Source organism: Aythya marila, assembly GCF_965140915.1.
Source record: "Aythya marila genome assembly, chromosome: 1".
Classification (NCBI taxonomy): Eukaryota; Metazoa; Chordata; class Aves; order Anseriformes; family Anatidae; genus Aythya; species Aythya marila.
The window spans coordinates 113,917,257-113,931,335 of NC_139042.1; the positions used below are offsets into that span (position 1 = coordinate 113,917,257).

At 40.9% G+C, this 14,079-nt stretch overlaps 1 protein-coding gene across 12 annotated transcripts in view; it reads right to left on the reverse strand.

Annotated features, from left to right (window-relative positions):
• PHLDB2 (pleckstrin homology like domain family B member 2) overlaps positions 1-14,079 on the reverse strand; it is a 117,336-nt gene that overhangs the window by 31,964 nt on the left and 71,293 nt on the right. For all 12 annotated transcript variants that reach the window (XM_082754511.1, XM_082754514.1, XM_082754518.1 and 9 more), the window contains 3 exons: positions 10,704-11,087; positions 8,295-8,438; positions 7,295-7,432 (listed from right to left, as the gene is read on the reverse strand). In XM_082754511.1, the coding sequence (XP_082610637.1) occupies positions 7,295-7,432; positions 8,295-8,438; positions 10,704-11,087 (666 nt within the window). The remainder of the gene's footprint in view (positions 1-7,294; positions 7,433-8,294; positions 8,439-10,703; positions 11,088-14,079) is intronic.

Here is a 14,079-nt window from a genome sequence, read left to right on the forward strand (position 1 = left end):
TGATTTTAGGGGAAAATAAAGAGAGAGCAAAGAACATATATCCAGTACATATATCATCATCTCATAGATAACGAAGACACAGAGGAGATGGGATGAAAGCACTTAAAGACAATCATAGCCACTACAAAAATGGAAGCAAGAGAACGGAAAGAGACAAATCGCTTCAGTGCTATTGCCTGTGGTTAAGGATGCCCTATGTCTGATCAAACACCGCTACTTAAAACCCCAGCTCCTTCTGCAATGGAGTCTCACAATCTGTCACACATCCCATTCTGCTACTGCAGGCAGGCTAAAATTGTAGAGCAGCATGTGTCTGCATGCCCATGTGCCTTCTGAACCAACCCTCTCACCTGAGCTGGTAGGCTCTGCAGAAATCAGACAGAGCAGATGTCTGAGGAGCTGAGAAAATTTCTCCAAAATCCAGATTAAAGTGTAAAAACAAAGCAAGAAACCCAACACTTTTACTAACTCACTTCAAAATAGATTGTATGGCTGGGTGAATAGGGCTCATTCTACAACCTTCAAAACAAACAAACAAACAAAAACATGGTACGTATTATTTTCTGAGAGGAACAGAAACTGCAAAGAAATGCCTTTACACCCAGCAGGCTGTTCTACTATAAAATGTTCCAGCCTGAAGTAGTCCAAAATCTTCCTCGGTCCAACTCACCTCCAACTCATCTCGTTTTAAGGTAGCAAGGTCTCACGACCCACCCCAAGCTTCACGCATGTATGCTGTCTCTCAGATTGGAAAAAGCTAGTCTCAGAGCTTTCTCAGAAGTAAGGAGAAACATATGCAGCTCTTTGTTCTGAAAAGCTTCTTCATATCATCCTCATGTTTTCACCTCTAGCCAAACTTTGTTCTTATACACTCCAGAAGAACATTCCTCCCTATTTTCCCAAAACCTACAGCAAAGAGAAGGACCACAAATGCTACAAGTGGAGGAAGAAAGAATACAGAAATAATTCCTTTCCAATTGAAGCAGTATCATGATACAAGGTTTGTCAATTCAATAAAACATTTTGGAGAAGAAGCAGCAGAAGACCAAGAAAATTTGACCTTATCAACTCACTGATAAAACCGGTCTAACTATTGCCATGGATTTGTAAGAAAATAGTCCACTCCCTAACAGAAAGCAGGCTTGGAAACCTTATCTTCTCTTCAGTGGTTACTCCCTGAAAGGGACAAACTGTGTGTTTGGGGAAAGTGTTAAATTTGAGGTCTACCAACTCTTTATGTACTGCAAATTGAAATCATTTCCAATGCTATGGCTGATAAAAATCAGACCACACACATCTCTGATTAAAAAAAATACTGTTGAAATGAAACAGATCCTCCTGTACACAACCTGCACACGTGCTCCTCTATTTTTAGACTATTCTTTCCTGCATTCTTTGGTCTCTTTCAGAAAAGATGTATAAAAATTGTCATGACTCGGCTATTTGTCAATAAACCCCCATGAGCATTGTGAAAGAAGCCTTTAAAAGGAACAAAAAATGTATGCCAGGCATATAAAAAGAAGCATAATATGATGGAAGGAGGTTATTTCACAATAGTTCTTTTTACTGTACAATGAGTAACTAATTTATTACATACATCGTAACACTGATGGAGTCTGTATGAGAGATCTCAATGGTTTCGTTCCACAGCAAGTACAAAGCTAGTGTTTAAAAGCATTTTACATCAGAGCAAGGCATGCCTCTGCTTGAAATCAACAGTCACAACAGTAGCACACGTGAACTTGATCTTAAGACAATTCAAGGCTTTTTCTGAATTTCTAAGCTCATCCTCTGACTGTTGCAATGTGTTGTCTTATTGAAGAGATGGGGACGTAAAATAAAACCTCTGATTTTAGAGCATTGCTCCTTTATAACCATAGATGAGGAGGAAATAATCATCCAAACCAGAAGAAAAAAAAATGAATTGAGAAAATTAAAATCCTGTATATACACATAGGTAATTACAAGAGAATATCCTCATGACTGATTTTAAAAGGAACTTGGCAAATCAGATTTCTCTCCTAGATTCTTTGTCACTATCTTCTTCCTCATTAGTGTCTCCTCTACAGGATATTTTTATGTGAATACCCAGAGGATGCCTGAATATTCTTCAGAATATTTAATCTTATATATCTCAGTTTAAGAACATCAATAATCATAATGCTATTGGTGTAATATTATTAATAATCAATAACGTTATAGGCAAGGTAACTCATCCACTTCAGAAGCTTGCTTACATCCAGCTGAACCAGAATCTGACCAGGAAGGATTTAAAATGCTATGCTATGGTTCATAAATTTGTCAGATTCATCAGGATAAAAGACAACAGCAAGAATTCTGAATCCAAAAGAGAAAGGATTCACGACAGATCACCAGAATCTTTAACTTTCATTGCTGGTAAATCCCCTCATATGGTTTATCAGACAGCTGTTTTTTCTCCTGGTTTCATTCATGCATGTCTTCGCAGTACTACATGTAGTTTGGCAAAGAGGATGAGTTTCTAACGCTTTTGGCATCTCTGGGACAATTTGCTTATGACTGAAAAATATTTCCACAAAAGCATGCAGACAAAATTTAATGTATTACAAACAAAGATGAGTTATCCACTGCTGACTGCTCCTGATTTTTGCCCTTGGAAAGGGAAAGGAAAACCCAGTGTGATAGAAGTGTTCCAGAGAATCCATCTCCACCATGACATAAGGCAAAGGTCCTCCGGAAGAAGAGGAATAACCTCCCTCTCCTAAAACACAGTCTAAACCTAGATAATTGTTTGAAACTCTCTGCCAAAACTGCCGGTTAACTATGATTACCTCCCACAGCACTTCTGCTGTATTCATTAATCATTTTCAGCTATCCCTCTTTATTCATTAATCCATTCCTTCTGACTGCTGTGTTATTTTCCAGCTTTGAGACATCAGGCACAGCAAATCAATAAGTAATCTTCTCCATATATGCTAGACTTTTAGCTAGACTTTGCTGAATTGTTTTAAAACTATTCAGACTAAAAAAGTGCTGTATGGAGAAAAAAAAAAAAAAAAAAAGTACTTTGCAATACTGGGTAACGTCAAGTTATATAAACTCAATTTTCTCTGACTTCCTTATAGACAAACGTCAATTCTGAACAAAGTCTCATGAGCAAAGAGTCAACATGAGAAGAGCCGACATGAGGAAGTTGTGACTGGGAACAGCACCTCAGCCCCACCATGCTATTTAATCCAGGAACCACAGCATCATTATGGTACCCCTGCAGTACAGTGGCATGACATCACAAGATGCTGGGTCGGGATGGAAGGCTGAAAGGCTCATCTGTTTATTTGTTTCTGAGGATTGACGAGCTCCATTCTCTCCAAAACAGGCAGAACTCAAAGAAGTTTTGTCAATATCTGTAGCAAATCTCCTTCCCGGAGAGCTTCAAGGTACATGCGGGAAATTGTGTTACTACTAACTTACCAGGATTGTTCCTGGCTATCTGCAGCCTGCAATTAATAGTCTAAATGCTGCTATTCAGACACACAGTTGATCATCGTCTGTGGATAATGCCAAATACATTGTACTGGGCAGTTTAAAAAGAAATACAGAAAGAAAAAGAAAAGTGAGGCAAAGCCACATCTCCCTGCATACACTAACACAATTTCCAGCACCACTGGAACAACAGACAGCAGAGAGCACAGGCCTTGCCTAACAGCGATCGTGTTCCCCAGCACTGGGAGCAGCTATCCCAGCCAGGACAAGCGAGTCCCACCAGCACCTGCATCTGGCACAAACACACCGTAGCCAGAATTACACTAAACCCTGTACTGGTACTGAAAGGCTCTGTTGTCTTCTTTGCAAAATGGCAACTGCTCATAGTTCTTCTTTTCCAAAACCTAAGTAAAAAGACGCTAATTGCTTTGTTCCTTAAACGTATGGTGGCACACTCACAAAAGCAAGGGCAAGGCTCTGAACTCACCACAGGGAGTGCACTACATCATCTTCCTCACCGACTCATCCATTCTTCATCACCATACACCATGCATTCAGGCAAGGCTGAACACAGGCCTTGAGTAAGATGAAAATGCATATAATATACAAACACATTCGCATAGATGTTGGGACACAAAGACATTGTACCACAGCAAAGAGTTTAGTGGCACAGCCAGGAACTAAAATCCAAAGTCTCTTTGCCTTCTGTCTTCAAGTACATTTTCCAACTGATGCTCTTGCCTTGAAAGCACTGTCCCTGTTATCACACTTCTTTTTGAACTATGACTTTAAGTGCAAAGATTGTCAAAATTTTGTGTTCTCATCTAAATGACTTGTGAACAAAGCATAAAAATAGGCACAGACTCGGGTAGAAAGTTAATACAAAAGATACCAACCGCAGTCTACTTCAAGTACCTAACATGGCCCAGCACCTACTTTGTATTTTATGATCTCTCTTTTTAAGAATTTCACAAGTTTTTCAAACAGGTGCATCAGTAAAGATGAAATACAAGCAAGCAAGGGTTTCCTGTCAAACAGGTGCTGAGATCCGTGGCAAATTCCAGGAGATACTCAAGTCACTCCAGAGGCAAGTGCCATCCATCATGCACAGCGCTAATGCCACAGCATCGCTTCGTGAACGAAATCAACTATTTATTTCACCTCAAGAAGGAACCATGCAGCATATTCAGATGCCATTCTCTTACCCTAACAAAAGCGTCCATCCAAGTGGATGGACACAACAACTTCTTTCCAGGATAAACCATGCACTTAAACCACTGGTATTATGTGGGGTGAAATATTCAGGCAACTAGAAGAAACTGTGACCACTGGACACACTGGAGCACTTGATCTTCCAAAAAACAATGCAGAAGTAATACCAGAAGGATGGCAACTACCAGCCTGAAACTGAGCCTTAATTCTGTTAAGGAGTTCATAAGTTTCAAATTATTTCAGCAAGAAGTTCCAACACTTTACTTCTGCCTGAGCACTACTTCCCTGGAAGAGTTCGGTCCTGCACTGCTAACAAACAAGATTTTTCCCGTCTTGGATCAGATCTGCAGGGGCTGCAACCTTCAACATACAGACACAGAAATCAAACTTTTAAAAAGCAATGCTGTCTAAAGTTAGCCAGGATTTTTGTTGAGTGACATGATGAGTGCCATCTGTTTTGCTGGCTGACACTGTTTCTCCATTACATTTCAGCTGTCACTTTAAGGTACTTTATATAAGACTTTCTTGTTTTTAAGTTTTCACTTTTATGTAACACATTCAGATGTGTTCCAGAACAAAGCCTGTACTCTCATAAGGCTAGTTTATTTTTACAAAGACACTTAGAGCATTAACTGACCATGGCTCTAAGTCTAATGCAAACACTTGCATCTGTTTGTTTTTGGTTTTGTTTTTAAAAAACACAGGAGAAAAGACTACTAAAATATATTAGCTGATCTGACCAGTGGCGTGCATCATACTTTTTAAATTCTCTCCCTCTATATATATTTCTTTTAAATAACCCAAGTGCTTTTTCTAGGCTGCTTCCCATGTTTTAGTTCAATTAAAAATTTAAACTAGACATTTTAATCTTCAGATTGTTACACAGCAGTGCAAACATGTTATCTACTCCAGCACGTGATTGCATGGAAATGTACACAGTCTATAGGATTTAGAATAATTTCCATGACTTTTGTTGAACTTTAAGTCTATTAGAGAACAAATACAAAAGATCTCCTGAATTTCTGGATGTGGTATTTGTTACCACCGAGATCAAAAAAAACTTACTGTGCAAAAGGATGCTGCTACATATGCTTTCACCACCCTACCTGCTGTTAGCAACTTTAAATTCCTCTTCACAATAAAAAGCAAGTATGAAGCATACAGACAGTTTAAAGCGTGACCACAGGCATCACTGAAAGCTGAAGAACTGCAGACTACATGCAAACAAGGAAAGGTGCAGGCAGGAAAGTCCGTGAAAGTTTAAGCTTAAATTGGATGCGTACTGTCAATTTGCAGAGCAAAGAGGTGGGAGCACCTTTCTCCTCCTCACACAGAGCTTTCATGAGTGCAGCTGCAAAACAGCGTTCAGGCTCATGACAAGACAGATGTGAATTGAAGACAACAAACTCAGGATAAAACAATGCAAGCTGTAAGGCTTGAGTTAAACAGGAAGAGTAAGAGAGCTAAAAACGTGCAGCTTGTCTAAACAAGAGCAAATAATGGAGAGTTTCAGATATTTCTGGAAAGCTTAAAAAAGGGGGAGAGACTAGCTAGAGTACTTCCATAAGTGACAGGCTTAAATTATGAGGTAGAGGATGAAATTTAAAAAGGAAACATTACTGGCTTGTAGTCCTGAAAAATAAATAAATAAATAAATAAATAAAATTAAAATCCTGACCTTGAGATATTATTGGCTGTGGTAAATCCCCTGTGAAGAAAGGAACTGCTGGCCTGGAACGCCAGCAGAGAGCGTGCTGGAGGAAACAAACCCTCTCTGGTTTGAGGGGGACAGGTTCATCTCACAGGCCACTTCTCTTTCTGTGCTTAACTCGTACTGTGGTGCTATTTTGCAAATATATCTGCATATTTGAGAGCAATTAAGTACGTGACTGTATAGGAGAACTACATAATTCCTTTCACTTAATCCCAGTTCTACATTCCCATATTCTACAGTATTAAAACTGTTAGTTGACAAACCATATAAACCCATATACTTTCTTTAAAACAATATATTTTACAGATGTCTTATGCATCAATCTGTATAATATTAGCTAAAGCCATCTTCTGAAACGGTGGCCTTTTTTCTTACTGCTCCATTGCTGAGAAAGGATTAATTAAAAAATAAAATAAAAATATGTAACCTACAATGGAAGGCTGAAGTACAGGTCAGTTCACAGAATCACAGAATTGAAGGGGCTGGAAGGGACCTCAAAAGCTCATTGTGTCCAATCCCACTAACAAAGCAGGTTCTTTAGAGCAGGCTGCCCAGGTAGGCATCCAGATGGGCCTTGAAAATCTCCAGAGGAGACTCCACAATCTCCCTGGGCAGTTAATATTGTTCTTTCAAACAAAAGATAAACCAAGTCCAAGCCCTATATGGATTATTTATCAATCAAAAATACCTTCACAGTAGGTCAGGTCTTTTCACTTAAGCATACTTCATTTTGCTTGTCAAGTATCTCTTGGAAAACAAGACTATTTCTTTCTTCCATAATTATCAAAAACATTTACTTAGAGACTCTACTTTATAAAACAACCTCCATCAATATGTTAATAACATAAATGCATACTGAAGATTAAGAGGAACAGAGCACACAGTCAGCTAAGATAACTTCATTACCTTTGTCTTTTCACCAATAACATTTCTCTCCAGCTCAGCTATTTTTCTGTTTAGATGATCCAATATTTCCTTCTCTTTCAGAAGCTCTGTTGTTTCAGATTTCTGTTCCCCATCCAAAAGGGCACATTCCATATCCAACTAGGAATACAAAACATTTTTCAGAAGCTGTCCAAACTAAGAAGAAATCTTGATACACGTTATTTTCTGGGGGAAGGGGAGTGAGTTGTTGATCATTTACAACAGAGAAATATTTTTTAAAGGAGAAAAAGAAAACAGTTTTACTCCCAACAAAGTTAAAAAGAGATCACAAAACTGAGAAAAAGTAAAACTGCAACATAAAATATTGCAAAATAAAGTCCAAACCAACTTTAGCTTGAAGATTCTTTTTTTGAAGTTTTTTTTGTTTGTTTGTTTTCTAACTCTTCTCCTCTGTGCTTCCTCCTGTTATGATACTATACCAAGTATCTGTGCCCAGGCTCTGTAGGAAACCCTTTTCGAACAGCTGTTTCTTTCCTGTTGCTGATAATTGGAATAAGCACAACCCAAATGCCTGACCAGCTTAGTCTGTAACTGTGAGATTCCAGAAGTCAAGAGACTGCCACATAACCTTGCCACCATAAAGACAAGGAGGTTTAATAGGAAGTTATCTCACTTCCTTTCTCTTTAAAGGGTCACATGAGATACCACTATAAAACACCCAAGTGACACAAGGTATTTAGATCAATTGAGTGACCATTCAGCAAGCAAGATTGTTCTAATTCCACTTAGGAGTATAATGGTTACAGCTGGGAAAGGCTAATCTGAGCATGACAATCATTCCCCTGCTAGAGAAATACAACCTTCACAGTAGGAGACTACCATGTCTGTGATTGTGCCTTACTCTGGTGAAGAAGCACAGAATACAAAGACTATGTACGTGTATGTGTACTTACCAATCCTATCTGTGGTATGTGGGCATACCTAAGAAGCAAGACATTTAAAACCAAAACATGTCTCATACCTCTCTCGAGGATTCATCCATCTGGTCATTTAAATCTTTGATCTTCTGTTCAAGTTCTTCCAAGTTATTTAGTATTACTATGCGCTCCTCCTCCAGACGAGTGAGCTCCTGCCCTCTTTGCTCATCACTCGTGCATTCTGGTATCTGCAGTTGCACATTAGAACAGATTTATCAGAAAGAAGTTGAACACTGTGTTTCCTTCCCTCTTTCATATTGTAGTCATTTTAGACAACAACTGTGTTGCTGGTTTTGAACCTGTTAGTTATTTCCTATCTACTATATTGCTACCTCTATATTTAGAAGGCGTAGAAGAGAAATAAACATGACACTTTACATCCAAGCTCTGGAAGTAAATACTGTACTGAGCAGAAAATACTATTCATGCTATATGAATTACTAATATTTAACATTTGAGAACTCTTTACATGCTGTGCTGTTTAGCTTGTAAAAATCTGATTTATCTCTTAAAAGAGATAGATGATGATACTTTTTATGTAGATGGTGGCTGTTCATGTAATAAAAGCCAGGATGTAAAATAGGACATTTCTGTAGCCAACCATCAAAAGAGGCAGCTTCTGTGAAACAGGGATGAAACTCAGTCCTATGCTTAGCCATCAGGAGTCAGTACCCTTTAACATGGCTCTTTTCATTGCCATTAACTTACTAGATAACTGTGCCAAGAATTAAAAAACATTATTAAGAAAAATATCAGTGATCTCATTAGAGCAGCAAAGGCTAGATCAAAGAGTATTGAGTTTCTGAAGTATTTTTCATGTTCACCTGACCCCAGGGGCTCGCGATCAAATTACTTTTGTAAGGCTGCTCGCTCATTGTCTCCAGCCTGAATTAGAAGCGGGCTGTGTTCAGGGCTTTGCATTAACCACTGGACCACACAGCTTTGCTCTAAAGAGGCTCAGGTCAGCTACTGAATGGCTGTTCTGAGAGCAGGCACGGCCAAATTATCGTGGACAAATCTGATCTCAGTACTTTAAAACAATGAGCTGTGTACCATTAACACAGTTGCTCTTTTACTGCTTTGCTCAGGACTTAGCAGGGCACCCTTTACAATGAAGGAATGGCATTCCTTGATTAGCAGCAGTAATCCTAGCAGGAAAGCCTCTTTTTGTCCGGTATCCTGCTCGGATAATGCTGACATAACATCTTCAATTTCAACCTCCTAATAAGGATTTAAAATAGCCTCTGACTTGTAGGAAGAAAGAAACAAATGGGAAAGAAATGCAAGACCACAGGAACTTGTAAATGAAATGTTTCACTACCTTTCAAACATGGAAAGACCTGGTAAGACCAAGTAAAACTTTAATGCTATGTTTCTGTTTAACGTAACTTCAAATTTGGACAACAGATTTCCAGAGAGATACCCCTGAATAAGATTAAATGTATTTCTATCATGCTTCTCTATTCTTTTAAACATACACACTTCCATTGACTAAGCTATGTATAGAAGTTAAGCGGAAATGAAATACAATTCATGTAAGGCATGTAAAAGGGGAGAGACAAAAAATACTTTAAAGGCATGACTATGTTAAACAGAAACCTGCTTTTGTCTCCCGTTGGCCTTACTAAGCTCTTCACTCTAATTATTGGAAATACTTATCAAGCACATGAGCACACTGCCTTTCCCCAGAAATGGCTGCACTGCTCATCTGGCACAAGAGAGCCTGGACGCTGACCCAGAAGGGACCCTGGAAGCTGCTGCTGCTCTCCCAGCTGAAGCAGAATGCTAGGAACACTGTTAGCTCAATTTCTGAAGGACAACTCCCCTTTGTGAATGAAACAGCAAGATGGAGAGAGGGAAGAAACTGCATCATAGCAAGCCTAGGAGCTGCGTTCATTCCTTCGTGTGCCAGGAGGCAAGCTGCCACTGCACGCCTCATGAGAGGCAGCAGCTGATTTGACAAGCAGCTCGGGTCCAGCCCAGGGAGAGTCAACAGGAGAGCAAAATCAGCTCAAACAAATCCTCTTCACCTCCTCTGCAGCTATTCCGGTTTCCCAAAGAGAAAATACCCTCTTACAGGAAACAGAAGCCTCAGTCTAGGAGAGTATGGTAGCACTTACCTTATTTCCTCTGTCTCAGCACAGCTCTAAACAGGACTCCTGAAACCTTGCTTATTTAAGTAGCCTTAAATTGTTCAGACAAGTCATTCTTTCTTCGAAAATGCTAAAGTCCCCCTGAATCCTACATCCCTCAGAAAAATGCTTCCAGTACCGTCAGCTTTCACAGGAAATGAAACAATCAGTCACTGGGTGCTAAGCTATAAGAGCTCTGAGATAAATTACTCTGCCTAAACCATCCCAACTGTGATCCCTGCTGTGAAAACCAGCTTCCAGAGGAGGAAGATTTCAAGCCATCTACCTGAGGCTGTACTATTTCTTCCTACCCAGCATTACCTTTGGTGTGATACTTAGGTATGAAGATTCAGTGGAATCCTTCAGGAAGCCAGGAGCAGCTAAAGGAGGAGGCTTCATGTTTTCATTGAAGTGCTCATCAGCTCTCAGCCCTCGGGAGGAAAGGAAAGCCGTGGTGCTGCGACTGTGGTTACTTGGTTCCGAGAAATCTGAATCACTTGCAGATGATTTCAAGTGGTTTCTAAACCTCGTTTCCAGATTCATCTGTGAGTCTTCAAACACAGAGTCCTCATCTGATAGCTGAAGCTTTTCAAGTTCTTTGTTAATTTTCTGAACATCGGCAACCGTCGTAGTTGCAGTGGGGTCACTGTCAGATTTGGAGTATTCCGCACACAAATTGAGGATTGTCTCCAGCCGCTGGCGTTCCTAGTTCAAGGAAAGATAACAGCACTAAGCTTCTCGTGTGAGCTAAAGTAAAGATGAAGTTAAAAAATATGCTGCTTATTTTTAGAGTGACAGATTAAAGTCATCCAATTCCACGTATGCCTTTAACATTCAGAGAGAGTAAACAGATCTACGCATATAAATTACAGTGTAGGACAAAGAATCAACATGGAAAAAAAAATAAGAAAATAAAAGTGCATTTAACAGAACTGATTATCTATTTAAATTAAGACACCTGCTTCTCTTTCAAATGTAGAAAAATAAGATTAATATTGTACATTCTGGTTGCTGTAACCATACCTGATTCGCATGTATGTGTCCAGCAAACTTCACCTATTATTGTTTCATACTTATGCTATGTGCCTGTCATGCTGCAAAATATTGCAGATTTTCCACAAATTCATTAATTCCTTACCCTTTTGGATTCTCTGTTACGTTAACATTGATTCCCCCTTTTTTGAGAGAATTATTCCACGATTTGAAACATGCCATTTTAGGAGCATGAAAAGAAACATGAGGCATCACATCTAAAATACAACCGATGTCCAACGCACAGAACTGGGGGGAATCTTTATTTACCAGTTCCCCCAAACTCCAAACAGATTCACATTAACATTTCGAACTTGACAATCTGCATAGCTGTGCCAGTTTGACCTGACACACTTCAAGTTGCTATAAACATAAATTCCTGGAAGGCTTCTAGATCTCTACGATACTTTCTGAAAAGTACCAGAAAGCTGCACTTGCTTTATTTTGATGTACACAGAGACTCGCGTAACTTTTATTTCAGAGCAGTGTTTGAGCTTTTCATTTTTAAGAGGTGCTGCTTTTACGCTATTTCATGTTCCTTTTGCTAAAGAAGAAAAGTAATGTAAATAAAAAATTGCTTACCATAAGTCTATTGAAAATTCTGCCAGGGAAAAAACACCACCGTGAAAGTTTCATGCTTGGCATTAATCCCTGCACTAATGACCCCATTCCTTATTTCTAGGAAACCCTTCTTTTACCCACATTCAGAAAGCAAGCCACTGCACTGAAATCCTCAGCCTCCCTCCCCAAGCAGCACTGCAGATGTACACAGTGCCCACGCTCTACCTGGCGCTACATTTGCAAAGCAGCCACTTCTGGTGGTCCTAACGCTCCCTGTGCACAGCAAGTGATACGAGACAGCTCAGGCAGAGCAGCGAGGGCTCTCCCTGCGGCAAGCCACTGGAATTTCATGAGAACGTAACACCACTTCACAGGCACGCGGCTTCTCGGAGAGTCACAAGATCAGGCAGTTGTACGCACCACGCGCTCCCCGGAATCGCTTGCAGTTAGCCGCCAAGCTAGGTCTCCATCCTTTGGAAAAAGCCCGAGCCCACACGTCTCCAAGCCCTACCTGACCCAGAGCTTCTGCCGTTGGGTGGGTTTCGTGCCCCTTGCCCTGCGTTGGCAGTGGCAGAGCTGAGCTGCCCCAGGCACGGAGCCCTGCAAGCTCAAACTTTCCACCGAGTGGGCCCAGCAGATTCCGCAGTCGGCCCCCAACCCCAAACGACCGGCATAATTATAACCCCGCCGAGCCCTGCTCCCTCTCTACGATTTCTGCCAGACCCTCAGCCCGCTGAAGCCGTGGCCCTCGCTTGTGGTGAGCCTTTTGGCCACGAGACCCAATTCCTAAAGTGCTGTGCAAGCACTGGCCAGGAGCACCGTCAGCGATGATGGTGCGACAGCACCAGGCCTGGCCCCTCGCTACGATCCTGATGGTTATGGATGGGAAGCACAGCCTTAGGATATGAAGGGATATATTGCCACAGGATATATCGCGTTACCCCAGGCCAGCCCCTTATCCCTCCAACAATGACGGGGAACAGCAGGTTTAGGTTTTCAGGAACAGCTGCTGCTCATCCCAGCCCGGGCACCAGGTAAGGAGCTCTCCCCGCAAACCTCTCCTTTTGCGAGCAGCCCTGCAGAGGGATCCTTCCTTCCCCAAGTCCCATGCAAAACTCTACAATCACAGGAAAACTTCTGCCAGGCTTCAAAAAAGTCCTGCTGAACTTCCAGACGCGTGACCGAAATGCCGCTACCTCTCACTTCTATTTTGACATGTACTGAGAGGCTTACGGACAGGAAGCTGGGTGGCTATTTTATACACCCTATTCTCATCGGTTCATCTCGGCCAGCTCGCTCCAGCTCCAGCACACCTGCATTTAGCTGTTCCAGTGTAAATTTCCGAGTCAGGCAGCTAGCTAGGAATGCACCCCTGTAAGAAAAATGCAAGAGGAGGAGAACACGAAAAGTTCGAATGATAATTTTTGTGATTTTAATTGTGACACCAAACATGGTAGAGAAAAAAGGCATTCCCAGGGAAACAATTTGGTTTAAAGTTGGTTCTTCTGGGAGGAAGGGCTGTTGAATCAAGCCTTTTGAGTCTGCTTTTGGTATGCTTCCCCAAAAATGCCCTTTCTAACAGACTAAAACATCTTTGTGTTCATTCACTGGATCTTTTACCTGCTGTGACAAGGGGCACACAGGTCTCATGCTCTTGCTACCTTGGCAGCTTTGCCACTACTGGCTTTGACAAAGCTACATGTATGTGCCATGTCTGAATGCCTGGAAATTTAGGTGCTGAAGGAGGATGGGACAAGGGGATAACAACCCTCCTCTGCTACCACTTAATAATAACATTAGGACACATCCCTGGCGCCCTGTGAAGAAAAATATTCTGAAATAGCGGAGATAAATAACTCCCACTCATTTAAAGACAACTACGTCAGCGGCTCCTGGATTTGTCACACATTGTATGGATTTTACACATGCGTGGAGGTTGTGTCATATCTAGGTATCAAGGCAGGATGGGGTTAGTCAGCTGTGGCAAGCAGGAAGCTTTTCAGCTAAGTGCCATTAGCAACTGTATAACCCAAGATTTCATTAAAAATACATGTGCAGCCTGTCCTTTCTGACTGGAGCTAACAAGGTTTGTGGCTACTCAGCG